The 26,180-nt window shown below is 54.0% G+C and overlaps 2 protein-coding genes across 10 annotated transcripts in view; one reads left to right on the top strand and one right to left on the bottom strand.

The window, feature by feature from the left end:
• The first annotated feature begins 335 nt into the window (after positions 1–335).
• On the top strand, positions 336–9,488 carry ZNF687 (zinc finger protein 687). 3 transcript variants are annotated; one of them, XM_030846248.2, is made up of 9 exons: positions 336–467; positions 3,863–5,982; positions 6,131–6,309; positions 6,728–6,904; positions 6,999–7,161; positions 7,308–7,640; positions 7,765–7,877; positions 8,072–8,213; positions 8,357–9,488. In XM_030846248.2, exons 2-9 carry the CDS (start codon positions 3,880–3,882, stop codon positions 8,852–8,854), a joined length of 3,708 nt encoding a protein of 1,235 aa, XP_030702108.1. In that variant the 5' UTR covers positions 336–467; positions 3,863–3,879; the 3' UTR covers positions 8,855–9,488. The 3 variants fall into 3 exon arrangements, with proteins under 3 accessions (XP_030702108.1, XP_030702110.1, XP_030702111.1); XM_030846250.3 differs by having other exon boundaries at positions 396–482; XM_030846251.3 differs by lacking the exon at positions 336–467 and adding an exon at positions 995–1,977.
• Positions 9,489–9,721: 233 nt separating this feature from the next.
• The window catches only part of PI4KB (phosphatidylinositol 4-kinase beta), a 28,854-nt gene continuing 12,395 nt past the window's right edge, over positions 9,722–26,180 (bottom strand). For 4 of the 7 annotated variants that reach the window (XM_030846257.3, XM_030846258.3, XM_030846262.3 and 1 more), the window contains 10 exons: positions 25,373–25,417; positions 22,724–22,951; positions 21,134–21,361; positions 19,367–19,476; positions 18,674–18,778; positions 18,136–18,259; positions 16,924–17,189; positions 12,036–12,168; positions 11,671–11,791; positions 9,722–10,615 (listed from right to left, as the gene is read on the bottom strand). In XM_030846257.3, the coding sequence (XP_030702117.1) occupies positions 10,434–10,615; positions 11,671–11,791; positions 12,036–12,168; positions 16,924–17,189; positions 18,136–18,259; positions 18,674–18,778; positions 19,367–19,476; positions 21,134–21,361; positions 22,724–22,951; positions 25,373–25,417 (1,542 nt within the window). In that variant the 3' untranslated portion in view covers positions 9,722–10,433. Of the gene's footprint in view, positions 10,616–11,670; positions 11,811–12,035; positions 12,169–16,923; positions 17,190–18,135; positions 18,260–18,673; positions 18,779–19,366; positions 19,477–21,133; positions 21,362–22,723; positions 22,952–25,372; positions 25,418–26,180 lie in introns of all 7 variants that reach the window. The other 3 variants (XM_030846267.3, XM_060299529.2, XM_060299534.2) reach the window with 2 other exon arrangements.

The following is a 26,180-nucleotide window of genomic DNA, read 5'->3' as shown; positions in this document are numbered from 1 at the left end:
GGCGGAGACACACCTGGGATAGTCACATCCTCCTGTAGGAAAACAGGGAATCAGACTGGCTTCTTTTTAAACGACAGTGGCGGAGGCCAATCATTTTTGAGATGCACAGATGGGGCAGTGGGCCCCGGCGCAACCAATGGGAAGAAGCTTCTCCAGAAGGACTAGGCTTCTTGCCCAATGAGGCTGGGAAGCCTGTGCCTAGCTGTTTCCGAGCGGCAGTACTTAAGGCCAACCCAGTACGGAGCTGGGCGGGGCGCAGTACTGAACGACGGGGGTATTGGCCAATGGCGAGTGCGAAAGCGGGCAGCCCAGACCTGGAACGCGAAGGGAGCTGAGGGAGGGGGAGGCTGAACGGGAGAGAAGCAGGAAGTAGCGGCGGTCGTGGGGAGGGCGGCGGCGGCGGCGGCGGCAGCGACTGGAGCAGGGAAGAGACCGCCGGGTCTCGGCCCGCACTGGGAGCGGAACAAGTAAGCGTGCCTGGGGTAAATACCCGCCTTTGGCCCCGCCCCCTGGGGGGGCGGGTAAATACCCCCACCCCTCCCCCACTTGGTCAACTACCCCCTCTCCGCGCCGCCCCCCGGGATGGCTTCTACCGGGGCCCCGACGTCGCCCCCATTCCTTGGGGCACGTGGGCGAAACTCCTAGCCTGTTGAAAGCACAGCCCCTAGCAGGGTAAACGTGGAGGGGCGTCGGGGTCCCCAACTCCTGGCGCCCCCAGCCCGAGAGGCGTCCGAAGCGCGGCCCGGGGACTGGAAGCTGCGGGATGTCGCGACCTAAAATGGTGTCCGTGTCCGGGGGTGGGGGCGGGGGAACTGGGCCAGGCCGGAGCGGAGCCTGCACCCCGACTGGGCACGGGTCAGCGTCCGGGCCCGGACGGGACCCAGGCTCGTGCCCCAGGCCGCGGCGTGCCTTCCGATTCCTCCCCAGTCTCGAGAGAGCCTCGGGAGCCCTCGGGGGGAGGAGGCTGCGCAGGGAGGGAGGGGAGGAGGTCGGAGTTGGGACGGACCCCGGCTGGAGAGCTGCGAGTCTGGCAAAACTGTCCCCTCCCCACTACTCTCTTTCCACACCTTCCCTGCTCCGGTGTAGTCTTGGGCCGGGAGGTGCTGCGCGGCAGCTCCCCGAGGGCCTGGCCTGGCCAAGGCCCGTCCTTCCCTTAGCACGCTGGTGAGAGCTAGAAAAGCGCGGCGCGCCTCAGTTTCCCCTCTGGCTTCTCCCATGTACACCCCGCCCCCTTTCCGCAACCCTGGACATGCTCCCCGCGCCGGTCCTCGGCAGATGGCAGGGGCTTAATTCCGGCCGCTGCCCAGCTTGGCGGCAGCCTAATCGCCCCCGGCCGCCGGCCCCTCGCCCTCCTGTGCGCAGCAGGCCCCGGGCCAGGGAAAGGGACGCGGAGCCCCCACCCGACCCAGGCCAGTTCACCCTCTTCCTGTTCAGCCCCTTCCTTTGGCTTTTGGGGAAGAACAGAGGGAAGGAGGGGGGCTGGAGCCCAAGAGACAGGGCGCAGCAGCCGCAGAAAGGCCTGAGCCGTGGGGCGGGGAAGCCTCTTCGGCCTTGAGCTGCGCTTCTTGATCTACTGTCTGCTCCTGGCTCTCCGATGACCTCTAAGTCACTTGGACGCCAAAGGGGGAGTTGCTTGGGGGAGGCAAGTTTGCAGATGTTTGCTCATAGTCCCCACTGATCTGTGCTCCACCAGCCCACTTTTCTGAGGGCCTGAGCGGAGGGTAGCTCTGGTCTCTCGCGGTCGGGAGGGAGCCGGCCAGGGGAGGGCCCTAGCGATCCAGCTGGGCAGAGGCAAGGGGTGGAGGGCTTTGTTTAAACCCAGATCCTGTAAATTAAGTAGAGGGGGATGAGAGGAGCACTCCCCTTTCGTTCTTCCTCTAGTTGGTACCCTCTCCCTCCACCCCCATCTTGGTCCCAGCAATGCCAGCTGCCACCTGCTGGGACTATCTCCAGTTACAGTCTAAAGGCTGGAAAGAGGTGAGAGAATTGGCCCTGGGAAATGGCTTGCCTTGAGGGCAGGGAATGTGGAGGGAAAGAGACTTTTTCAGTTGCTTCTTCCTAGTTATAGAAACACTTGTGGGGAGAAATGGGTAAGGAACACACCTGGGTCCCCCACAAGCTCTAGGCTGGCCTTCTTGTTGGTTTAGTGCCACATAAGTCTTGTGGGACCTTTTTTTTTTTTTTGTACTGGGACAAATGGGGGTTGGGTGAGACTTCCTGGGCCACTGTTGCCAAGGGAAAATGAAAAGGGTGAGGAGTGTGAGTTGGGGATAAACTGGGGTGAGGAGCTCAGAGCAGAAATGACAGGGGTGAGGGGCCTGGCTTTTCCCGGTTGAGGCAGCTGTGCTGGATAAGCTCATGCCCTGGAGTTTCAGCCCTGAGAGAGCAAGATGGGGAAGGAGGGAGGGAGGGAAGGAGGAGGGGTTGGCTAGGAGGGGGCCAGGCACTCTTGGGAAGGTAGGTGAGCGAGCAGCAGGTGTTTGTGACAGGAGAGGCCTCGGCTGGGGCCCTTGTGACCAGACTGCTGTTATGGTTTTCCCGTTTCTTCTCTTTGTCTCTTTCTGTTCCTGTGTCTTATTCTTTCCATCTTGGTCTCTTGGGTAACTTCCCTGAGCCCACTTCGCCCTGTTAACCAAGCTAGATCTCCAGGTGCTAGTAATGACCCCAAGTGGCCCAGACTTGAGCTTACATGACCCCTGACTCTTGTCTCTGACCCCAGCCCTAGATTTCCAGTGCTTATTCCCTCCCAGCTTCTCTTCGGCCTGGCATATCCTTGTTGTCCTAGCTGTAATAATAAATCGTACTCTGGGTTCTGGCTCTCATGTTTGTGATTCATGTCATGCTCAGAACAACCCTATGATATATAGATTACTTGTCCGCTCTTTCAGACAGCAAAAGTAAGGCGGTAGAGTAACTTGCTTGTACAGCAGGCCATTGATAAGGCTGGAACTAGAATCAGTTCTTACATCTTGTCTTAAGTCACATGCCCCTTTGTACACATGGCCTTTCAGATCTCTGTGGACCCCCAGAAGATCCATGAAGAATATGAATGGATCCCATGCTGCCATGAATGAGCCCTTAAACTTAGAGCATCACGTACATCCTCCTCCTTAATAGTAGTATTGACTAATTGATCCTGTGCTGGGCACAGGAGGGGTTGAAGTGGTTTCAACTAAGATGCTCACTGAACTCCCTCAGTCTCTACTCCCTTGTCTCTTATCTGTATTTTTTTTTAAGATTTATTTATTTTATTTATTTTTGGCTGCGTCAGGTCTTAGTTGCGGCATGTGGGATCTTCGTTGAGGCATGTATCTTTTGTTGCAGTGTGTGGGCTTCTCTCGTTGTGGCACGCAGGCTCCAGGGTGTGTGGGCTCTGTAGTTGTGGTGCGCGGGTTCCAGAAAACGTGGGCTCTGCAGTTTGCGGCCTGCAGGCTCTCTAGTTGAGGCGTACAAGCTCAGTATTTGTGGCGTGCGGGCTTAGTTGCCCCCACGGCATGTGGGATCTTAGTTCCCTGACCAGGGATCAAACCCGCGTCCCCTGCGTTGGAAGGTGGATTCTTTACCACTGGACCACCAGGGAAGTCCCTTTTGTCTGTATTTCTGAGAAGTCTCTTTTCCTTTGCTTTCTCTGGATTTTGGTGTCCTCCCTGGAAAGTGCATACTACATTTCTTTCAATTTTAGGGTTTGGTAAAACAGGTGCCTCCACCAGCTCTCTAGGATTTGCACTATGGTGGAGGTGTACCCAAGTCAGAGTGTGTGTGAGTTCTGAGAGCGGATGAATTTGGAGGTCTTGAGGGAGGAGGTCCAGCGTTCCTGCTTCCAGAGGTCTCAGTTTGTCTCTCTTTTTCCTGTTTTCCTCAGGTCTGGGACCTGTTGCCATGGGGGACATGAAGACCCCTGATTTTGATGACCTCCTTGCTGCCTTTGACATCCCCGACATTGATGCAAATGAAGCCATACACTCTGGGCCAGAAGAAAATGAGGGGCCAGGAGGCCCAGGGAAGCCAGAACCCATTATAGGAGGTGAATCTGGAGAAGCAACAGCAGCAGCTGCCGGGGATGGCCCTGGCTTGCCCGCCCAGGCCTCTGACCATGGCATACCACCGCCAGACGTCTCAGCAGTCAGCGTCATTGTCAAGAACACTGTGTGTCCTGAGCAGTCGGAGTCCCTGGCTGGGAGTTCAGGAGGGGAAGGGGCCCGGGCTGGGGGAGTGACTAAGGAGGGGTCTGTGGGACCTCGTCTGATGCAAAATGGTTTTGGGGGCCCTGAGCCATCCCTTCCAGGAACCCCACACTCTCCAGCTCCTCCCAGTGGGGGTACCTGGAAAGAAAAATCCATGGAAGGCAAAGCTCCCCTGGACCTCTTTGCTCATTTTGGGCCTGAGCCAGGGGAGCACCCTGATCCCCTTCCTCCCTCTGCACCCTCCCCACCTCGGGAAGGGGCCATGACCCCACCTCCTTTCTCCTCTCCCTTTGAGCTGGCCCGGGAGAATGGCCCAGCCCTGCTGCCCCCTGGTTCTCCCCCACTGCTGGGGGCCTTGAAGCAGGAAAGCTGCAGCCCTCTTCATCCCCAGAGCCTCCCAGGCTCAGGCTCTAGCCCTGAGGCCACAGTCGTCCCTGCCAGTGTCTCCCCTTCCCGGGTTGCAGGGGTGTCCTTCTTCAAGAAGTCTCCAGGGCACCAGAGCCCTCTTGCCTCCCCTAAAGTGCCCAGCTCTCAGCCCCTAAAGGAAGAAGAGGATGAGGGACCAGTGGACAAGTCTCCCCCGGGAAGTCCCCAGAGTCCCTCTAGTGGAGCCGAGGCTGCAGATGAGGACAGCAATGACTCCCCTGCCTCCTCCAGCTCCTCTAGGCCCCTCAAGGTACGGATTAAGACCATTAAAACATCCTGCGGGAATATCACAAGGACTGTAACCCGGGTCCCCTCAGACCCTGATCCCCCTGCCCCCTTGCCTGAAGGGGGCTTCCTGGCAGAGGCTAGCCTCCTCAAGCTGTCCCCCGCAACCCCAACCCCTGAGGGTCCAAAGGTGGTGAGTGTCCAGCTGGGTGATGGCACAAGGCTAAAGGGCACCGTGCTGCCCGTGGCCACCATCCAGAACGCAAGCACTGCCATGCTGATGGCAGCCAGTGTGGCCCGCAAAGCCGTGGTTCTGCCTGGAGGCACTGCCCCCAGCCCTAAGACGATGGCTAAGAATGTGCTGGGTCTGGTGCCCCAAGCGTTGCCCAAGGCTGAGGGGAGGGCAGGGCTGGGGGCCGGGGGGCAGAAGGTGAACGGTGCCTCGGTGGTGATGGTGCAGCCCTCTAAGCCGGCCACCGGGCCGGGGGCAGGGGGTGGCACGGTGATCTCACGGACCCAGTCCAGCCTGGTGGAGGCCTTCAACAAGATCCTCAACAGCAAGAACCTGCTGCCTGCCTACCGGCCAAACCTGAGTCCACCGGCTGAGGCCGGGCTGGCCCTGCCGCCCACGGGCTACCGCTGCCTCGAGTGTGGGGACGCCTTCTCGTTGGAGAAGAGCCTGGCGCGACACTATGACCGCCGGAGCATGCGCATCGAGGTCACCTGCAACCACTGTGCCCGCCGCCTAGTCTTCTTCAACAAGTGCAGCCTGCTGCTGCATGCCCGTGAGCACAAGGACAAGGGGCTCGTCATGCAGTGCTCACACCTGGTCATGAGGCCGGTGGCCCTGGACCAGATGGTGGGGCAGCCGGACATCACGCCCCTGCTGGCTGTCCCACCTGCCCTCGGACCTCCAGCCTTGCCTGCCTTGGGCAAGGGTGACGGGGCCGTCACCTCCTCCGCCGTAACTGCAGTTGCCGCTGAGGCCCCTGTGCTGCCACTCTCAGCCGAGCCACCTGCCGCCCCTGCCACCTCTGCTTACACCTGCTTCCGCTGCCTGGAGTGCAAGGAGCAGTGCCGGGACAAGGCCGGCATGGCTGCCCACTTCCAGCAGCTCGGGCCACCCGCCCCTGGCGCCACCAGCAACGTGAGTTACTTTTCCCAGCCCCTCCCTGGGACGGGGACAGCCAGATGCCATGGGGACAGGATCTAGGAAGGTGTGGGGGCTTGGTTAGCAGAAGGAATGGGGGACAGGCCACTCCTCACAGACTCACCTGGTTTCAACTCCTCGACAGGTGTGCCCAACTTGCCCCATGATGCTCCCCAATCGCTGCAGCTTCAGCGCCCACCAGCGCATGCATAAGAACCGACCTCCCCACGTCTGCCCTGAGTGTGGAGGCAACTTTCTCCAAGCCAATTTTCAGACCCACCTCCGGGAGGCCTGTCTGCATTTCTCTCGCCGCGTAGGATACAGGTGCCTCCCATCTCTCCTCCCCATAGTCCCTCAACACTTTTCCTCCTGTACTTGGTGGTCTCGTGGCTCCTGGGACCAGCCTTTCAGATGGCCTCACAGAGGTGAGCCCCATCTCTCCTGTTGAATCACTCAGCCCCAGTGTGTTAGCAAACGCAGCCAGGGCGCTCTCTGCCTTCCCTTCGTTCCCCACGGAGAGGGAGCAGGCGGGGCCCCCTCCAGAGCATCAGCTCTGCCTCTCTGCCCCGCAGGCCTCCCTTGGGGAACTGGGTGCTGCAGCTCCCTCTGTCCTCCAGTTGCCTGGGTTCCACCGCTGATTAACTCCTTAGAGTCCACCCAGCCCCTGTGAATGAGTGTGGGGTTGGAGGTGGCCGTGGAGATGCCCGCAGCTCACCACGGTGCCTCCTACTTACTCCCCAAGGTGCCCCAGCTGTGCAGTGGTGTTTGGGGGTGTGAACTCCATCAAGTCCCACATCCAGACGTCACACTGCGAGGTTTTCCACAAGTGCCCCATCTGCCCCATGGCCTTCAAGTCTGCACCCAGCGCCCACGCCCACCTCTACACCCAGCATCCTAGCTTCCACACGCAGCAGGCCAAGTGAGACCTGGGGAGGGAGCGTGAGGAGGGGCGGGTGGAGGGGGTTGGGCCTCGATGGGGCAGGACGTCTGCACTGTCTTCTCCACCCGCCCAGGATGATCTACAAGTGCGCCATGTGTGACACAGTCTTCACTCACAAACCCCTCCTCTCCTCGCACTTCGACCAGCACTTGCTGCCCCAGCGTGTCAGCGTCTTTAAGTGCCCATCTTGTCCTCTGCTTTTTGCCCAAAAAAGGACCATGCTGGAACATCTCAAGGTACAGGGGTCGAGGGATGGAGGCGGGGTTGCCCAGCTGTGTTGACCGGGGACCCCTCCGGAAGTGGGAGCAGGGGAAGAGCCAGGACTCTGGCAAAGCCAGGTCCTCCCCCACACCAGCCATCCCCCCTTGTCTCCTTCTCACAGAACACACATCAGTCTGGGCGCTCGGGGGAGGAGACTCCTGGGAAAGGGGCCGGGGGTGCCCTTCTGACCCCCAAGACTGAGCCTGAGGAGCTGGCTGTGTCTCGGGGAGGAGCAGCTGCCCCTACTGAGGAGTCTTCTTCATCCTCAGAAGAGGAAGAACTGCCCAGCTCCCCTGAGCCTCCTCGCCCAACCAAACGGCCCCGGCGAGAACTGGGGAGCAAAGGCGTCAAGGGCGGGGGTGGGGGCCCTGGAGGCTGGACCTGTGGCCTTTGTCACTCCTGGTTCCCTGAGCGTGACGAGTATGTGGGTCACATGAAGAAGGAGCATGGCAAGGTGAGTGGGGTGCCCCTGGGGAGCAAGATGGGCTGGAGGGGCAGCATTGGGATTGACCTGTGTGGCAGTGGAGATCGGGTGCTGCATGGAGCCTGGCTGAGACCCCCAACCCCTGCTCTCCTAGTCAGTGAAGAAGTTTCCCTGCCGCCTGTGTGAGCGCTCCTTCTGCTCCGCCCCCAGCCTGAGGCGCCACGTCAGGGTCAATCACGAGGGTATCAAGCGAGTTTACCCATGCAGGTAACCCTTACCCCCTGGCCCCCTTCCTCTTTTCTGTCCGGCAGGGTGCCCCCAACCCTGGTTCCCCAAAGTACCTTCCCACCTGCCTCTTAGGTCTGAGTGGACTGACGGTTGAGGCCTCCCTCTGCTCAAGCCACGAGCCTTGGTCTTTGGGCTGTGGCGCTGGAGCCCACCCTGCCCGCTCTCCCCTTTAGGTATTGCACAGAGGGAAAACGCACCTTCAGCAGCCGCCTGATCCTGGAGAAACACGTCCAGGTCCGGCACGGCTTGCCGCTCGGGGCCCAGTCCCCTGGCCGGGGGAACGCCCTGGCTCGGGGCCCTGGTGCCAGAGCCCAGGTAGGCAGAGGCCCACCCTGCTGCATGAGGGCTGTGGGAGCAGGAGCCTGCGCGGTTATAGCCGAGGCCTCAGGAAGCTGGGCAGGGGTGCCAGGGACGGTGGGGGGTGACGGGAGGCCCGGTTTCTTCACTCTCTTCTCCAGGGGCCGGGACGGAAACGCCGCCAGTCCTCTGACTCTTGCAGTGAGGAGCCTGACAGCACGACACCTCCAGCCAAGTCCCCCAGGGGCGGCCCCGGGGCGGGAGGCCACGGCCCCCTGCGCTACCGGAGCAGCAGCTCAGCGGAGCAGAGCCTCATGGCGGGGTTGAGGGTGGATGGCGGTGCCCAGCAGTGCCTCGACTGCGGCTTGTGTTTCGCCTCCCCTGGCTCCCTGAGCCGGCACCGTTTCATCAGCCACAAGAAGAAACGGGGTGTGGGGAGTGCCAGTGCCCTGGGCCTGGGGGATGGGGAGGAAGAAACTGCCCCTCCTTCCAGGTCTGACCCAGAGGGGGGAGATTCACCCTTGCCAGCTTCTGGAGGCCCACTGACATGTAAGGTCTGTGGCAAGAGCTGCGACAGCCCTCTCAACCTCAAGACCCATTTCCGCACACACGGCATGGCGTTCATCAGGGCTCGGCAAGGGGGCAGTGGGGACAACTAGGGCCCAGGCCTGGACTCACTAGCCCCTCCCTCTTCCTTGGGAGCCTGGGTCACTGCTGCTGCCTGGTCCCTGGGCTGGGGAGTTCCATTAGAATTCATGTTTTGTTCAACTCCTGTCCCGCTAACCCCCAAGGACAAGCTTTTGAGAATGGTAGTTGAGGTTCCTGCCTTGGGTTTGGCCCTTGGGTCCTAGTAGAGTGGGTCCTCCATTCCTTCTTTCTGAGCCCAACACTAATTATTTTCTTGTTGCAGCCCCCCCCCCCCATGTGGGACGGGGGGTGGTGGTGGGAGGACGGGAAGGCCCAATGCTGGGGTGGTCAGGGGCACTCTCCTCAACCCCTGTGGGCACAGATGGCAGCCCTGGCCTTGCCCTAGTGCCCCCCCTGAGACTCCCTGGCACTCAAGCCCTCCACCCCTGCAGTGCCTTTCACTTATCTTTTTTTTTTTCCCCAGAAATCCGGGGCGGGGTGGGGGGAGGTTGGTGGAGACGAGTCCTGTCTAGGGGGGGGGTCCCAGGGAGAGGAGGGGACAGGCTCTCAGGAATCCTTTATTCTTGTAGTAATAATAATACTAACAGTGGGGGAAAGGGGAAGGAGAAAACCAGACCATTAAAACTGCTCGTGGTTTAATCCCCATTCAAGCTCCTCTTTTTATGTGACTTACTTAGACAATGTGGACGTGTCTGGGAGGGGGTGAGTGACAAAGCTGGGAAGGCCCTTCTTCAGGGAAGTGGTGGTATTGACTGAGACAGGCAGGGAAAAAGCAATCTTCCTCCACTTCGTTCTGTGTGGTGCCTTTTGTATCCTGGACAGAGGCATCTGTTCACTCCCTACCCCTGAAAAAAAATACAACTCAGAAATGACACAGATGGCTAACTAAGGACTTTATTTCAAACAAAAATTAAAAATAAAAAATTGAGAGCTATTTCCCTGGGTGTGGGGAAAGGATAAGGGCAAGGAATTCCCCACAGCTAGGCCAATACCCTCAGACTGGAGGGGCTGTGATTCTTCCCTTCCTCACTCCTGGGATGGGGAACCTCAGCAAGTGCAGGACCCTATGCCAAAGCCCACCTACCAAGGGGAACTCGGGCTAGGGGTCAGTCCCTGGGAGGTGACAGAGTTGGGCAGCAGCATGGCCAAAGGCCAACCACAGGATCAAGTCCTTAGTACCAAGAACCTACTCTTTTCTCCTTCCTGGGACCCAGGACACATTAAGAGGATGGCCTGCGGAAAGAACCTCTCGAACCCTAGTGAGGAGAAGAAAGGCCCCAGTGTCCCTCACATTTATCACTTCTGTTCTCTGGAGAGCAGTGAGCCCTGGAGTCTGTCAGGTGGTAATACTGACACAGCTGGTGGGGGGTGGCAGGGAAGCCCCAGCAAGTTTGGACCCCACGGCTGGTTCTCCCAACCCCCCGGCAAGCTCTACAGTTACCACATGATCCTCTGTATTTCTTGCCTTCCATTTCCCTTGGTGGATGGCTGGGTGGGTGGGGCTTCCTGGTTTAGGGTTTCTCTGATAAGGGCCTTCCCAGGGAGGGTCCCCTGAATCCCCCACTGCTCCGGGGCCTGAGAAGGAGGATGTCACATGATGCCGTTGGTGAGGTACTGGAAGCCATCGTAGAGTTTGGTGGTGATAGACCGCATGCTGCCGTCCACCATCTGTTCCACCAGCAGCTGGAGCTGCTCCTCAGTCATGCTCATGTGGAACCTCTCCTTGAGGTTGCGGATGGTACTGGAGCCATGGAAGCAAGGAAGCTGAGAACCTGGGGGCAGCAGCAAGGGAAGAGGGTCACGGATGGAAACGAGGGAGCGGCAGTGCTAACATCCACCACAGCCAGTGCAGAGCCGGGCTATCTAAGGTGCCCCTTCCCTCCCACCTCAGAGAGATCCCTGACAGTGTGGATGCAGTTCTGCTTGGGCAGAGAAGGGAGAATTGGCAGGAGGCCCTTCTTTATCCCACAATCCTAAGCCCCTCTAGGTGAGGGCACGAGGGTAGAGGGTCAACACATCTCCCCCAGTAAGGGCGGAGGGAGCAGACTTAGGACCCAGAGGGCAGGCTGGGAAGCGTCTAGGGAATGGGCCCTGAACTGGGCACTTATCTGCTTGCAGGCCTCTGCCTATGCTACGTCTGACACTCACAGATGACCTGGGCCACCGTCATCACGGGGCCAGACGGGGATGCTCCTGAGCAACAGCGACAGCCTGTGGGGTGGGGGCAGGGATGGGGAGGAGGATACTGGCAGCTCAGACCGGGTGGACACCACAGCCTTGAGGGAATGGGGACGAGGGCCCAGGGATCCTGGACAAAAGACTAGATGGCAAGGCCGTGAGGAAACAGCAGTGAAAGTAGATAAAGATGAGAGAGGAACCCGTCTCGGCTCAGAGCAGAAGGGCTGAGTGTCGGGACAGGGAAGAGGTCTGAGGAGAGGGCAATCAGAGGTCAAAGGCCAATGACTGCAAACACCTGAGTTGGTGAAGAGCCGAGTGATGAAAGTTAAGCAAGGGGTGGGGAGATGAGAAGGGACCAGGAGGCTGGAGATGGGACTGTTCTTTCCCTGAATGCACCTAGGAGGTAGTTTCTGCTGCCTCGCCCTCCCACCCCCAGGACTAGGTCTGTCAGGAATCAGGAGGAATGTGCCGAAGGTGAAACAGGGCACCGGATCAGAGCCGGAAACGCTCTGGGAGGCCCCGCCCCCAGTCTTGAGGTGTAATCAACTTTCTGGAGGTTCCATGCCCCAGGGCCCCAACGTAAGTGGGACTCGCAGGGCACTATGGGTACCGCCCTATCGCCAAACGCCTGGCTTCTCCCTAGCCCCACCTTGCTGCATGATCTCCACGATCTGCACCACCTTATCCATGTGTTTCCGAGCAGCAATCAGCCCCTGCAGCATCAGCATCTTGTAGTAGTTGAACATGTCGCCATCCAGGCCGCCCATCACCTGGGAGGAGAGGAGAGAGCTGTGTGCGCAAAGGGGCTCAGTGTCAGAACTTCCTCCCTTGGGCAAACGTGCCAAACTCCGTTACTTCCCCAACTCTTATCAAGCAGGAAGCCTCCCAGGACATCCAACCTCACCCTGACTTATTGCCATTTCTGTTCTGTTTGTCCCCATTTGTGGGGAGCCCATCAGCTCCCCATCCCACGACAGAAAGAACACAGTGAGACACCTCTCCTTCCTGACTCACGTCTACAAACTCTGTGGTCAGCTTAAAGGCTGATGTCTCAAAGCCCAGGTTTCGGGGTGAGCTGGACAGGATGAAGCCAAAGTCGATGTGGATGATGTGGCCTTCTGCGTCCAACAGGATATTCCCATTGTGTCTGAGGAGGGGGCAGAGGAGAGGAAGAGGCAGTAGTAAGTCCCACTGAGGTGGGAGCTTCAAGCTGCAACACACTGGCCACATGACACCAGGCAAGGGCCCTGCCATGTTTCCTGCTGCCTATAACTCTGGGTCCAACCCTCTAGAAGCCAAAGCTAGCAGTGAGAAGAAAGGAAATCAGAAAAGTAAACTGCTAACAAAGGCTGTGGGGTCTCATTCGCTATCATTAACAGCTTAATCAAATAGGTTAAGATTATCCAAATTTCCCAGTAATTGTGATTCTAAGCACCCAAGCCAATCCCAATCTAGCAGAGAACTGGGAAGCTAGGAAAGAAGGCCTGTGCCCTCCAACCAGCCTTTACAGAGGCCAAGCACTTGGCTTAGGGGGAGGCCTCCAGTCACAACCTAGTTACCTGTGTTCTGTTTGTAATTCCTATCGGCCCATTGCAGATCAGAAGCCCCACCCCACCGGAAGGGAGCAGAGATCCAGGCTGAGTGAAGTTTAAATGTGAAATAGTCTGGGGCTTCAGTTTTAACTATCTGGTAAAACCACTTATGTAAAAAAATTCTCAGGAGGCAATTCCTACAGGCTAGCTGCTGGAAGAACAGTTAAAGGCAGATAAATCCTAGGTCTCTGTGATTCCCACATGAATGGCCAGTCGAAAGAGGAACAATTAACATGCAAAGCATGTGAGGCCTGGCCCATAACGGACCTCCTCAGTGTCAACAGAGGCTTTGTTAGGCTAAGAGCTCACGGTCTGAAGCCACCTTCTCTGGGGTTGGTCTGACTGGCCAAAAGACGGGACAGAGGGAGAACCCAGTCCCACCTGAGTCCTTCCCCCTCTGGGAAAGCATGACAAATTTAGCAACACACACAATCTTGAAAGCCAGAAAGTTCTAGATGTCCTAGTCCAGATTCTTATTTTACAGGTGAGAGGTGAGAAAACAGAGGCCCTGAGAGGAAAACTGACTGACTTGTCCAAGGTCCCAGGCCAGTGAGAGGCAGTTTCTCTCTCTCCTTAGGTGGAGTTAGCTCCAGCCGCAAAGCTACGGGGGACTCATTCTGAAGCAGTTAAGGAGAACTGCAACTGCTTCCAGCTTGGGGCCCCCTTCACTGCTGCCACTTCTCTCCAGTGGATGAGTCCATTCATTACTTGACTACATCTACTCTTTTTTGAGTTATGAAAGGTTTACCAGCTGCCTGTCCCCCTCTCCCCCTTTTAAAGGGGACTCCCATCTTCCAAATATATTAGTCTCCTAAGGAAAAGCCCAGAGGCCTGACTAGCACCTGCTTCTCTGCCTCCACTTACTCAACCCAAGGGTTCAGGCTCCAGGCTTTCTGGGCCCTGGGTTCCAAATGCTGACTCTTTAGGGACAGTCTAAAGCTTGCAACCAGATTCCTTATAAATAATGACGTTTCCCTCAGTCCTCAAATGCAAAGCCTCTGCTGGCTTTATCTGTAAGGCTGGCAGGGTGGAAGGAGCACAGGTTCTGAAAGTTCCCTGACCCTTATTTCCCCCCTGAGGAAACACCTGTCTGACAGCATTTTCATCTGGTTTCAACATAAGAATGTCAGGCCAAACAGGCCTGTGAAAAGATGCTCAACACTGCTAATTATTAGAGAAATGCAAATCAAAACCAAAATGAGGTAACACCTCATACCAGTCAGAATGGCCATCATCAAAAAGTCTACAAATAATAAATGCTGGAGAGGGTGTGGAGAAAAGGGAATGTAAACTGGTGGAGCCACTATGGAAAACAGTATGGAGGCTCCTTAAAAAACTAAAATTAGGACTTCCCTGGTGGCACAGTGGTTAAGAATCTGCCTGCCAAAGCAGGGGACACGGGTTCAATCCCTGGTCCAGGAAGATCCCACAGGCCGCAGAGCAACTAAGCCTGTGCGCCACAACTACTGACCCTGCACGCCACAACTACTGAGCCTGTGTGCCACAACTACTGAAGTCCGCACACCCTAGAGGCCGTGTTCCACAACAAAGAGAAGCCACCACAATGAGAAGCACGTGCACCGCAGCGAAGAGCAGCCCCCACTCACCACAACTAGAGAAAGCCCGTGTGCAGCAAAGAAGACCCAACACAGCCAAAAATAAGTAAATAATAAAATAAAATAAAACTATAAAAAAAAAACCCTAAAATTAGAGTTATCATATGATCCAGCAATCCCCCTCCTGGGCTGTATCTGGAAAAGACAAAAACTCTAATTAGAAAAGATACATGCACTGGACTTCCCTGGTTGTGCAGTGGTTAAGAATCTGGCTGCCAATGCACGGGACACGGGTTCAAGCCCTAGTCCGGGAAGATCCCACATGCCGCGGAGCAACTAAGCCCGTGCGCCACAACTACTGAGCCTGAGCTCTAGAGGTGGTGAGCCACAACTACTTAAACTCACATGCCTAGACCCCATGCTCCACAACAAGAGAAGCCACCGCAGTGAGAAGCCCATGCACCGCAACAAAGAGTAGCCCTCGCTTGCAGCAACTAGAGAAAGCCCATGCTCAGCAACGAAGGCCCAACGCAGCCAAAAATAAATAAATAAATAAATAAATAAATAAATAAAAAGAAAAGATACATGCACCTCAATGTTCACTGCAGCATTATTTACGATGTGGTGTGTATGTGTACACACACACACACACACACACACACACACACACACACACACAGGAATATTACTCAGCCACAAAAAAGAATGAAATAATGCCATCTGCCGCAACAGGGATGGACCTAGAGATCATCATACTAAATGAAGTCAGTCAGAAAGACAAATATTATGTGGTATCACTTCTATGTGGAATCTAAAAAACTAATACAAATGAACTTATTCACAAAACAGAAACAGACTCACAGACACAGAAAACAAATTTATGATTACCAAAGGGGAAGGGGGCAATAAATTAGGAGTATGGGATTAACAGATACACACTACCATACATAAAACAAACAGGGGCTTCCCTGATGGTGCAGTGGTTAAGAATCCGCCTGCCGGGCTTCCTGGTGGTGCAGTGGTTGAGAGTCCGCCTGCCGATGCAGGGGACACAGGTTCGTGCCCTGGTCCGGGAAGATCCCACATGCCGTGGAGCGGCTGGGCCCGTGAGCCATGGCCACTGAGCCTGCGCGTCCGGAGCCTGTGCTCCGCAACGGGAGAGGCCACAACAGTGAGAGGCCCGCGTACCGCAAAAAAAAAAAAAAAAATCCACCTGCCAATGCAGGGGATACGTGTTCGAGCCCTGGTCCGGGAAGATCCCACATGCCGCGGAAGCAACTAAGCCCGTGTGCCACAACTACTGAGTCTGTGCTCTAGAGCCTGCCTGCCACAACTACTGAGCCCCCGTGCCACAACTACTGAAGCCCACGCACCTAGAGCCCATGCTCTGCAACAAGAGAAGCCACTGCATTGAGAAGCCCACACACTGCAGTGAAGAGTAGCCCCTGCTCGCTGCAACTAAAAGAAAGCCCGCACGCAGCAATGAGGATCCAATGCAGCTAAATAATAAAATAAATTAATTAAAAAATAATAATAATAAAATAAACAACAAGGATTTACTGTATAGCACAGGGAAGTGTAGTCAATATCTTGTATAAACCTATAATGGAAAAGAATCTGAAAAAGAATATGTGTGTGTGTGTGTGTGTGTGTGTGTGTGTGTGTGTGTGTGTGTATACCTGAATCACTTTGCTATACACCTGAAACTAACATAATATTGCAAATCAACTATACTTCAATTAAAAAAAAAAAGAATGTTAGGCCATCACAGGCACTTAATAGATGCTAGATTTCTGATAAGCGTTTCTGTTTAGCTGATCTTAAGGTGCTGCCGTGTCACTGGAAGCACAGGCCACTGAATTAGTGCTTTCCCAGGACAGCTGCCCTATGCCCTCGGAGAGGCACAACTCACAGGAGCATTCTAGGTATTGACCCTGAGTCACTGTCTGGAGACTGTCTTAAAAGGCAGAGCCTCAAGGGTGTAATTATCTTTATACGGTATGTTGTTCATCTACATGCGAAGCTGAGCTTCATAAAGGTCACATGATATCGAGAGAAACGACAGCTCTGGGCAAAACAACAGATATGTAAGAGTTTTGGAAATCATATGTTGGAACAAGGAGGAGCATTTAGGGCTGGGAGTTTCAACTCTGTGTCCACCATGTGTCTCACATCCATCTGCTCCTTTCTGCCATCAGTCACCACCACTGCCCTCAGGCCAGGCCTCACTACCTCTAGCTTCACTGCAAAGGCCCACTTACATCCAACCTCATCCACAGTGCCAAAGGGCACATTCACTCAACACAGACTGGATCATGGCATTCCCTCTGCCTGCAGAATAAAACTCCTCAGCCTCATAATGAAGGCCCCACTAATCTGGCCTCAACTTATCTGACGTCACTGCTACTACTGTGCCATGCAGTGTGGCCCAAGCTTTAATCACCTCGAGCGGTCTCCTCTGCCTGGGACATCCTTCCCCCACAGCTTTCTCTGTCCTCATTCTCATTCGTCCTTCAAAACCCTGCTTGCTCAAACCCTTGCTCCTCCCATAAATCCTTCACTTCTTTGGCCCTTACCCTGGTACTTGTCAGTCTGCCTCCTAGCCTTAATGGCACATGAACGTGTCTGTCTCTGCTTAAAATATGTTGTTTGTTTCATCTTTACATTTTGGCAATGGAAGGTCATGACGAATAAATGAAGGGACAGAGGGAACCCTGAAGAAAAGGTTAGGACAAGGGACAGGAATTCACCTACCTGTCCTTGACTTGCAGCAGGTAGCAGACCAAGCAGTAGCCAGCACAACTCTGCACAAAATTGCGCTGGGCACTGAGGAATGCCTCAGTAGTGTAACTGCCATGCTCCTGCAGGAAGTAATCGAGCAAGGAGAGCTGTGACTGTTTCTTCACCTGGTGGATAGACACAGCATTGACCACTGGTTCAATCATGCCACTGTCGGCCGAAATCACAAGAATCTTGTATGGCTTGATCCACAGGGGGACTCGCTCCTGTTCCCAAATGGACTGTGAGGAAACACAGAGGCATTGTGACTCTCTCTAAATGGGGGTAGGAGGCTAAAATCCCCTCTGTCCCCAACCTTGGACAGTTCCCATCTTTAGTGGCCTTGAATTCTAGGCCACCAAGTGAGTAAAACCCCCTGATCCCACTGAGAACCAGGAAGTTTTTTTGTGTGTGTGTGTGTGTTACGCGGGCCTCTCACTGTTGTGGCCTCTCCCGTTGTGGAGCACAGGCTCCGGACGCGCAGGCTCAGCGGCCATGGCTCATGGGCCCAGCCGCTCCGCGGCATGTGGGATCTTCCCGGACCGGGGCACGAACCCGTGTCCCCTGCATCGGCAGGCGGACTCTCAACCACTGCGCCACCAGGGAAGCCCAGAACCAGGAAGTTTTGAAAGGAAGTCCAGGGTGTGACAAGACACAGGGTGGCATGTAGGAAAAGGTATCTCACAGAGAGATATCCAAAAAAGGGAGGGAGAATAGGAAACCTCGCTGTCACCTCCCAAGCTGGGTCAGTGGGATCCATTAACCCAAGTTGAAAGAACAGGGATAAAGACCAAAAAGGATTTAGGGTCAGAGAAAGTTTCTCCAGAAAATGAAAATATTTATATAAAGAACTGATTAAACAGGTGAAGTTGCTTGTAAGCAACTAACCTGGGGGTCAGGGATTGACATCTCAGCCCACTGCAACCCACTTGCTGCAAATCAGTTGGGAGTTCCCATCAGTGATTAGAACAGGTGCCAGTCACAAAAGGGCCACAAGAGGTCGCTGTGGAGCTGCTCCCGGGGCTGTACTTCCTGGTAGGAGCACCAGCTTAGTTTAACGTAAATCTAACTCAGACCTGGGCAGGAAGATGGTCTCCAGTGGAGCTCCCTGCAGAAGGACCTGCGTGATCACCTCAGGTGGGCTGCACGTGGGCTGAGTTTCCCTTCTTTCTCCCTCCCTTCTCTTACCTGCAGTTGCTTCAACACCTGGAAGGCCAGCAGCTCCTGCCGAAGGTCATCCCCACACTTGACAATGACTGACAGGAGCCGCCAGTTGGGGAGATGGCCATAGGGGGAGCCCTCTCTAATGCGCCTGTGAAGAAAAGCAAAAAGGTGTCAAAGGGTGATGCCAGGTTGAGGACAGAGACACGGCTTCTATCAAAAATCCAAATCAGGGCTTCCCTGGTGGCGCAGTGGTTGAGAGTCCGCCTGCCGATGCAGGGCACATGGGTTCGTGCCCCGGCCTGGGAAGATCCCACATGCCGCGGAGCGGCTGGCTCCGTGAGCCATGGCCGCTGGGCCTGCACGTCCGGAGCCTGTGCTCCGCAACGGGAGAGGCCACAGCAGTGAGAGGCCCGCATATCGCAAAAAAAAAAAAAAAAAAAAAAAATCCAAATCAAACTCCTCACAAGGTAAGGACTCAGACTGCCGCCTGGGGGCCTGATGGATTTTGCCAGCGGGTGTTGGGCTGAGAGACAGTATGGATGGTGGACCCCACCCAACTCACCGCACTTTCTCCTGCCAGGGCTCTTTGAGAGCAACTGCAGAAGGGTCTTCTGGGTCTCGTTTGAAGGCTGTGGGGGTGTGAGCCAGCTGCTCCGAAAGGCGCCGTCTAGCAGGAAGAAACTATATCATTTGCTTGGAGGAGATACCCCAGATCCTCATGTCCCTGTCTATGCCAGCATTTCCTGCACTGTTTCCTTGATTCTGGGCACACAGAGATAGAAACCTGGGCTGAGAGAGACTCATGGAAGGAAACACACCACTGATATCTTCTTGCTAACCTGGTGGTTTGTAATCATGTTCAATGCAGATTACCAGGCCCTGCCCATTCTCCTACCAACATTCTGCATTCAGAACAGGTGTGGCTCCCGCATCTGCATTTCCAACAAGATCTCCTCCCTCTCCCTGGATTCTGACACGTGTGTCCTCAGACCCACTCTGGGAAACGCTGTTGTAATTCCTTCCTCTGGTGCTTTCATTCCTTTGGAGTCCTTTTAAAATGTAACTTCTTTCTGTAGTAGCTCAGTAATTTCTCAACCCACACCTTCAATGCCTCAAGTTTGGTGGTCTCAGGACATGGACAGAGTAAGGAGAGAGAAGAGGGAAAGATACAGGCTGACAGAGAGGAAGGGGACAAAGAGGAAGGCAGTGCCTAAGAGAGGGATGAAAAATGACGGGCAACATGGTCTGGCCATACCGGATGTCGCCTGCTGCAATGAACACAGGCTCCTTGCTCTCCTGGCTGGTGATGCTGTCCACGGAGAACTGGGAGATGTTGTCACAGCTGTTGGTGTGCACTTCAGGGAGCTGGGGAGAGCAGGGGACTGCAGGTCAGAAGCGCTGAGCACAGGGGTTGCCTCTTTCACCTCCTCCTCAGATCACCCTGCGTGCTGCCATCTCCAAGACACGATCAGCCCTCCCTTCCAAACCCTGCTCCAAAAAGCCTCCCCTGGTTATGCACCATCCTGACCACTTGGACCCCAAACTGCCTAGGCCCCCCCCCACACAGATCCTCTAGCAGTGTTTTTCAATGTGTCAACTACCTCCATCAGAATTACCTGGAATGCTGCTAAAACGTAGATTCCCAAATCCCACCATCAATCTGAATTAGAATTTCTGGGAATGGGATCTGGAAGTCTGAATTTCTAACAAGTTCTCCGGAAGACTTCTAACGCACTCAAGTTTGCAAACCACTGCCATGACCATCACAGAAAGCTGAACTTTCAGCCTTATATTGAGAGCTCCCCAAGGCCAGGGATGCATTCTCCCTTAGGGTCCAGAAAAGACCCTCTCCACGCTAGGTTCCTTTGAGCAATTTCTTCAACCTAAGTCATTCAGTCTTATCTCCCCATCTCTCTCTAACTATAAAATATTCTACCAGACCCCAAGGTCCATATCAAGTCCCTTCTTTACTCTTTCCTTTGTACAAGTGCATTTCTCCTTAACCCCATTGATCACTTACTGCACACTGCCTTGTTGTGTATCTTATACATAGATTTTTTTCTTAAATGTCTGCATCCAGTCTCCCCATTTGGACTGTAAGCTCAAGTGGAGAGTCTGCCTTTCCACAAAGTGAAATCCGGCTGTGCTACAGCTCTAATAAAATCCTGCTCTGGATCCCTACAACCCCAGAACGAAATCCAAGTTTCTTTCCACAGCTTACAGGATCCTTCTTACAATCTGGCCCATGACGGCCTCTCCAGTCTCATTCTTCACCACCTCCTCATCTCATGACCACACATCACAGCCACACAAAATTTCTTTCTATTCTTAAAATGGGCCAAGCTCTCTCATGTCTTCCAGTCTTTGCACTTGCTGCCTCCTCTGCCTGGAATACTCGGTACAACTAATTCCTACCTACCTTCAGGCCTCAGCTGAGATATTATTTCCTCCAAGAAATCTTTCGGGGCGTGTCCAATCCCAAGTCTGGAATAAGTGCTACCTCCACTCTCAGGTGCTCCCATGATACCCCATCCTCTCCAGCACAACCTGGATCACACCACACTACATCTACCTGCTGACTGGCCTTGTTCTCTCTCCTGTTAGGTCATAAGCCCCTTGCAGGCAGGGGCCAAGCCTTGTTTACTAGCACACAGCACTCAGGGCTGGCACAAAGGCCCTCCATAAACATTTCTTGAATGAATGAATGTATGAATGATTCTTCTCTGCGTTCCTAAGACAACTTTATATCACAGGTGTTCAATGTATATTTTGATTAAAATTTTCACACTCCCCTGGGCTTAGAAGTTCCTTCTTACAGTAAGCCTAAATTCTTCTTGCAGGAAAATGAGCTCCACCTGAATCTGTTCCAGACCAGAGCTGTTCAGAGCTGTCCCCTCTCACACCTGTCACTACCTATGGCACTCATTTGGGTACTTGCTTCAGCCTGCCTCAGGGTGTGTTGTGTTGTCTCAAATACATTGAAAGTTCCAGAATAGGTGCTGTGCCCTTGGAGCTCCCTCACCTCCACCTGCAGCTCGCCTATGTCATCCACCGACCAGGCCTCATCATCGTTGTCATAGTTGGGCACAGTGCTGAAGCTGCCTGCCCGCTGCTCGTGGGTGATGCCGCATTCGGGCAGGTTCTCTACAGACCGGGTGCTACGAATTCGGTTCTCCGGGATCCGGGCGGGGACGTTGGTGGTGTCGAAGTTTTCACATTCGAGGACTTCCACATAGATCAGGTAGGGAGCCTGCGGGTAAGTGAGAACAGTATTTGCAGCTTACCTCCACCACTGTTCCCCCCAAACCTCAACTCTGCTAACACGGTTCTTCCTGCTGCCCACTACTGCTCCAACCTGAGTCCATCAGTCCCCTGACACCAGGAATGCCATATTTAGGGCAGGAACTTATCCTATGGGTGCTGCTACTTTGTGAGCTCCAATTCTTAGCGTCTTTCAGTTCTCTCCTTAATTAAAAACATACCTGAGGTGTTTCCCTCTTCAGCCATGGCTGAACTACTGTAAAATACTAGTTTTTTCCCCTGAAGTGTTGGTTTGCATGAGAACCACCTGGGGTGCATGTTGAAAACTGACTTACTTGGGGCCCAACCCAAATCTAGTAACTCAGTCTGGGGCTGGAGCCCAGGAATCTGCATTTTTAAAAAGGCATCCACCTTCCCCAGGTGGTTCTACTACAAGAGGTGTCCTCCAAACTGATCAGGACACAGTCTCGTAAAGCAGTGGTCCACACACTATTCTGCTTATGTACTTCCTAAAAGTATTTTGAAAAATCATGTATCCCCTCAGTTTTAAGTTGACAGCTAAAGTTTTTCATGGGAAGTTAGTTGCCAAAGTATATACTTTCTAGTGTCATGCAAATATTGATACTTTAAAATAAAACTGTTAACATCACTGTCTTAAAAAAAAAAAAAGAATTTGGCTGAGAGAGTACACAGGTCTTTAAAATGTTTCAGCTGAGCTTCAAAATGTATAGCTGAAGCACCCTGGCAAAACCATTCCAAACCATCAATTACCACCCATTCAGAGAGGCCTGAATGCCTCTGTGGGCTTGTCCTAAAAACAGACAAAAAGACTGGGAAAAAGTTGGGCACCATTCCAAGCAGGATTCTAATCTTCAATACGTCTTCTGGGAAAAAAATCTGAACCATTAGTGCTCATTTCAACCAGCAGACTAATTTAGCTAATTCTCTCCTTCTCCCTGCCCACTGTGATCAGAAAAGGTCTTAGAAACAAAGATTTCTCTACTCTCATTGTTGCTGTACCTGGAAAGCCTAAGAGTTATAGAAGGGCTGGAGAAAAGCTACCAAAAGGACTGTGAGGAGGGGAGGAGAGCAGCTCTCTCCTGAGACATGGCAAGAGGCAAGCTGAAAAGATCAGGCCTCTTTGATCCAGAAAAACAAAGCCCAAGAAGGGGGACAGGAGGGCCCTCGGAATCACAACAGTACTCAGGTGAAGTCAAGGCTGACACGTGCACGTGGGCTACGGAGGGAGTCTAGGATGCTGGTGGGGCACCCCTGGGCACATACACACACCCTGGACAACGACAGGAGTAGAGTCAGATGAGGGGTATGGTTTGGGCCAGAGCCCACCTACCTTGTCCTTAGAGTTGAGGACAACAGCCTGGGTGTGGGGCACGCGGACCACGTGGTGGTCAAAGGCAGCAGTGGGCAGCCAGACTCGGGCAGGGAGCTTATGGTTCAGCAGGGAGAGCTCTGAGATCAGCCGCTGTGTTTTCTGTTCCTTGGTGGGGAGCGTGGCCAGCCGCTTGCCAATCGCCATCAGGGACTTGATGAATTCTCGCTCGGGAGCCAGTCTGACGGGCTACAGGGGGTTGGGGTGAAGTAAAAGATGGTGAAGAAACCATAGAAAAAAGTGGCCCAGTCACTCCTGGCCATGCAGGGCAGGAGTCTCAGTGTCTCTAGAACTCCAGGGAAGGAGCTACCGTTAGGCCCTTGTAGGAGATCCCACCCACCCCTGTCAACTTGAATTGGGAACAGGTGGAAAAGCCAGCACAGTCCTTCTCCACAGGCTAGTTCTTGAGGGTAAGGGGGTGATGTGTGAATCCAGGTCACCAGGTGCACCCCTCTTCTCTTGGACTTGAGTTTCTGAGCAACTGTCCCAAGGCTTCAAGATGGGTGGGGGGATGACATCCAGAGAGGTTAGCCAGGGACCCAGAGAGAAATGCTGCTTACACCTGAAGTGCTTCACCCATCTCAAGAATGAGGCTGTCCCTCTCCCCACCTGGATGCTTGGGCTGGGTCTCCGCCAGGGCCCACAAGGCTAAGGAGGGGAACAGCGAGTCAGTATTTCCCCTTTCAAAGGAGGACTCAATCCATAAGTGACTTTTGATACTTTCAACGGCATCCCCCTGTCCACCCCACAATCTCTCACAAAGGGTCAATGCACATGCAGGGGATGAGGGAAGGATGAGCTGACTTTGCACTAATGAGGGAATGATCAATGGGGAAAGGAAAAGCAGATGGAGGGAGGTACGGGTGGGCAGGTGGGTGGAGAAAACAATAGCTCCTTTCAGCCCCTGATGATGGCCCTGAAGACCTGTCTTTCAGTGAATCCTCCTTGGATCCTCTTCCCCTACCGCTCAGGGACTAGGCTCCCCATATTAGCTCCCTCCTGTGAAACTGGCTGCTCACGTTGGACACTTCATTCTCAGAAAGGGCAAAGTCAGTCTGGGGAGTAAGGTGGGGATGGGGAAAAAGATGGACTCAGCTAGACAGGAAGAAGGGCTCTTTTCCCACCCTAAGTCCTTCTACCGTAAGGGGCATTTTATCAGGATAGCCACCCCGTTCCATCTCTCCTCACCTAGATAAGAACGGTTATCTCATCCACTTATAGAAAGAGTAGTATTTCACTCACCAGGCTTCTCTCCCTCTCTGTGTGTCTTGCTTAGTTTCCTGAGTGAGAATTTCTACCCTCACTCCCTCACACTGCAAAAAAGAACTTCTTTTGAAAGCTGGGCAGTACCATGCCCACCTCTGCATGTGCACAGAGCCAGGGTTCAAAGGGACAGCTCATCTCTCAGCCTCTACCCCACAGGGGGCTGGCTCAGGTCCCCATACAATAATGAAAAACAGGGTGTCTGAATCAGTCAGGAATGCTTTGGGAGGCAGGGTTGAACAGAGATAAAGACAGGAAGACAATAGAACTAGACCTCTGTGGTCCCTGGAAATATCCCAGGGGCTTAATAGAGAAAGAGAAAGAAAGGAAAAGGAAATTTGGAGACTCACTCCTTCGTTCATCCTTATCTCCTAATCCATCCACTCAGGTGGCAAATGGTCATGGTCCCAAGGACCCTCCACCCCAAACAATTCATAGTTATCTCAGATTAGAAACAACAGAATTCCTTCCCATCCTCAATTCAGCATTTGGGTCAGGGGCCCCTAAGTCACATCAGCATGTTGGAAATATGACCCCAGGCCTTGAGAGAGAGGCACTGCCACAATCATGACTGAAAGGGGATCAGCACAGAACAAACTGATTGGGTAGACAAATCAAAAATAAAGTGTAAAAAAATCATCCAAACTCCCAGAGGGTCCAGCATTTCCTCTCACGTCTCTGCCCAGCAACAAGGTCCGAGACCCTGTGGGACCAGAGGGTCAGGGGTTAGTTCAGAGGGAACAAGAAAGGAGAATGAGGATTAAGGAACATCGTGGGCAGTGAGCTGGGAAAGGGAAGAACTCAGACCTGGAAGAAATGTGGTTGAAGTTGAAAAGAAAACTGGCTGTGGGGAGGCAAAACTTTCCTTCAGGCCAAATCCTGTTTGCTTTTCGGGTCAGCTCACCCAGCACAGGGCCTAGCATTTGGAAGACACTGAATAAGTATTTGATGGTCTGATGGCACAAGCCATGGGGAAAGGGTTCTGGGTGGGAGAAACAGGATCCTCAGGGTTTCCTGCCAAGCAGTTTTTGGCTCCAATCCAGGGATAAATTCTACCTCTCTCCCAGCTGTTTGCTCTAGAGACCCAGGAGCTGGGGGCTGAGTTGCACTGCATCCCAGCTGTCTCTGGGAGAAGGATCAGCTGAGCCCCACTCAGCCTGGGCTCAGAGCACTGGCAATAAACAGCAGGGGGCTCCTCCAGGTCTGGGAGGGAGGAGCTGATGTCCCAGGAAGAAAAGGCACCTTTTAACTCCAGCCTTGGCCTGGGGACTCAGAAGACCTGGGGACGGAGAGGAAATGCGGCCATGGGGGGAGCCTGCCACCCAGTCCCAGCCTGGCCCCACTTACGGAACTGAATGAAATATCAATACTCTCGGTGCTGGAGGAGAGCTCCTGGGAAAGGGCCGGAGGGCAAGGGGAGAAGGAGGGGGCGGGGAGGGAAGGGAGAGAGACAAAGGCAAAGAATTTAGCTCCAACTTGGATCATAACTGCTTCTCTTGTGTAGCTCTCTACCTTTCCGCTTTAATGAAAGAAAGTCAACCCACAAATGCCACTTGCCCAGAATCTTGACACTTGTGGAAGATGCTGGAAAGCTAGTGCAAACCTTGAGGTCAGGAGGGGTGAAGAGACACTGTCCTCTGCTTTTCACTTTCTTCCCTTCTATTCTTGCCTGCACAAGTCTTCCTTCTGGGACAAATCCTAAAGCTGGATCCCTCAGGGAGGTAACCGCGCTGCCAAGCTTCCCTGCTTTCTCTTCATCCACTCACATGCTCTCAACCAACCCCTTCTCCATGGAGACCACCATCGAGAGACTGAATTTAACAAGCTTCATGGCCCCCACGCTGGAAATCCCATGTTCCTCCAGCTTCTTGGAAACGTCAAGGAGGAAGCAGAAGAGCTAAACTTTCAGTGCCAGGTACATCTCCTCTCTAATCAGCCTCATCATCACCCTGGGAAACCTAATCCCAACCTTCAATCATGTGACAAGGGATACCATGGACCCATGAGCATGAAACTTCTGGGCTAGATGCTGCTGGGAGTTAAGGATGAATAACTTTCTTACCTACCAAACTTCTGTAGGCTTCCTATCAGGGTATTTCACATGATACTCAATAAATTACAATTTTTTTGACATAAGTTGGGGAGCCAGGTACCA

The sequence above is a fragment of the Globicephala melas genome, chromosome 1 (assembly GCF_963455315.2).
Source record: "Globicephala melas chromosome 1, mGloMel1.2, whole genome shotgun sequence".
NCBI classification, from domain to species: domain Eukaryota; kingdom Metazoa; phylum Chordata; class Mammalia; order Artiodactyla; family Delphinidae; genus Globicephala; species Globicephala melas.
Note: the sequence above shows the minus strand (reverse complement) of the source record. Positions and strands in the feature narration are given on the sequence as shown.

Coding starts and splice junctions, on each gene's coding strand:
- ZNF687 (XM_030846248.2), top strand. CDS start 3,880: ATGGGGGACATGAAGACCCCTGATTTTGATGACCTCCTTGCTGCCTTT. Junction 6,905..6,998: donor TTCCACACGCAGCAGGCCAA/GTGAGACCTGGG, acceptor CCACCCGCCCAG/GATGATCTACAAGTGCGCCA. Junction 7,641..7,764: donor TGAAGAAGGAGCATGGCAAG/GTGAGTGGGGTG, acceptor CTGCTCTCCTAG/TCAGTGAAGAAGTTTCCCTG.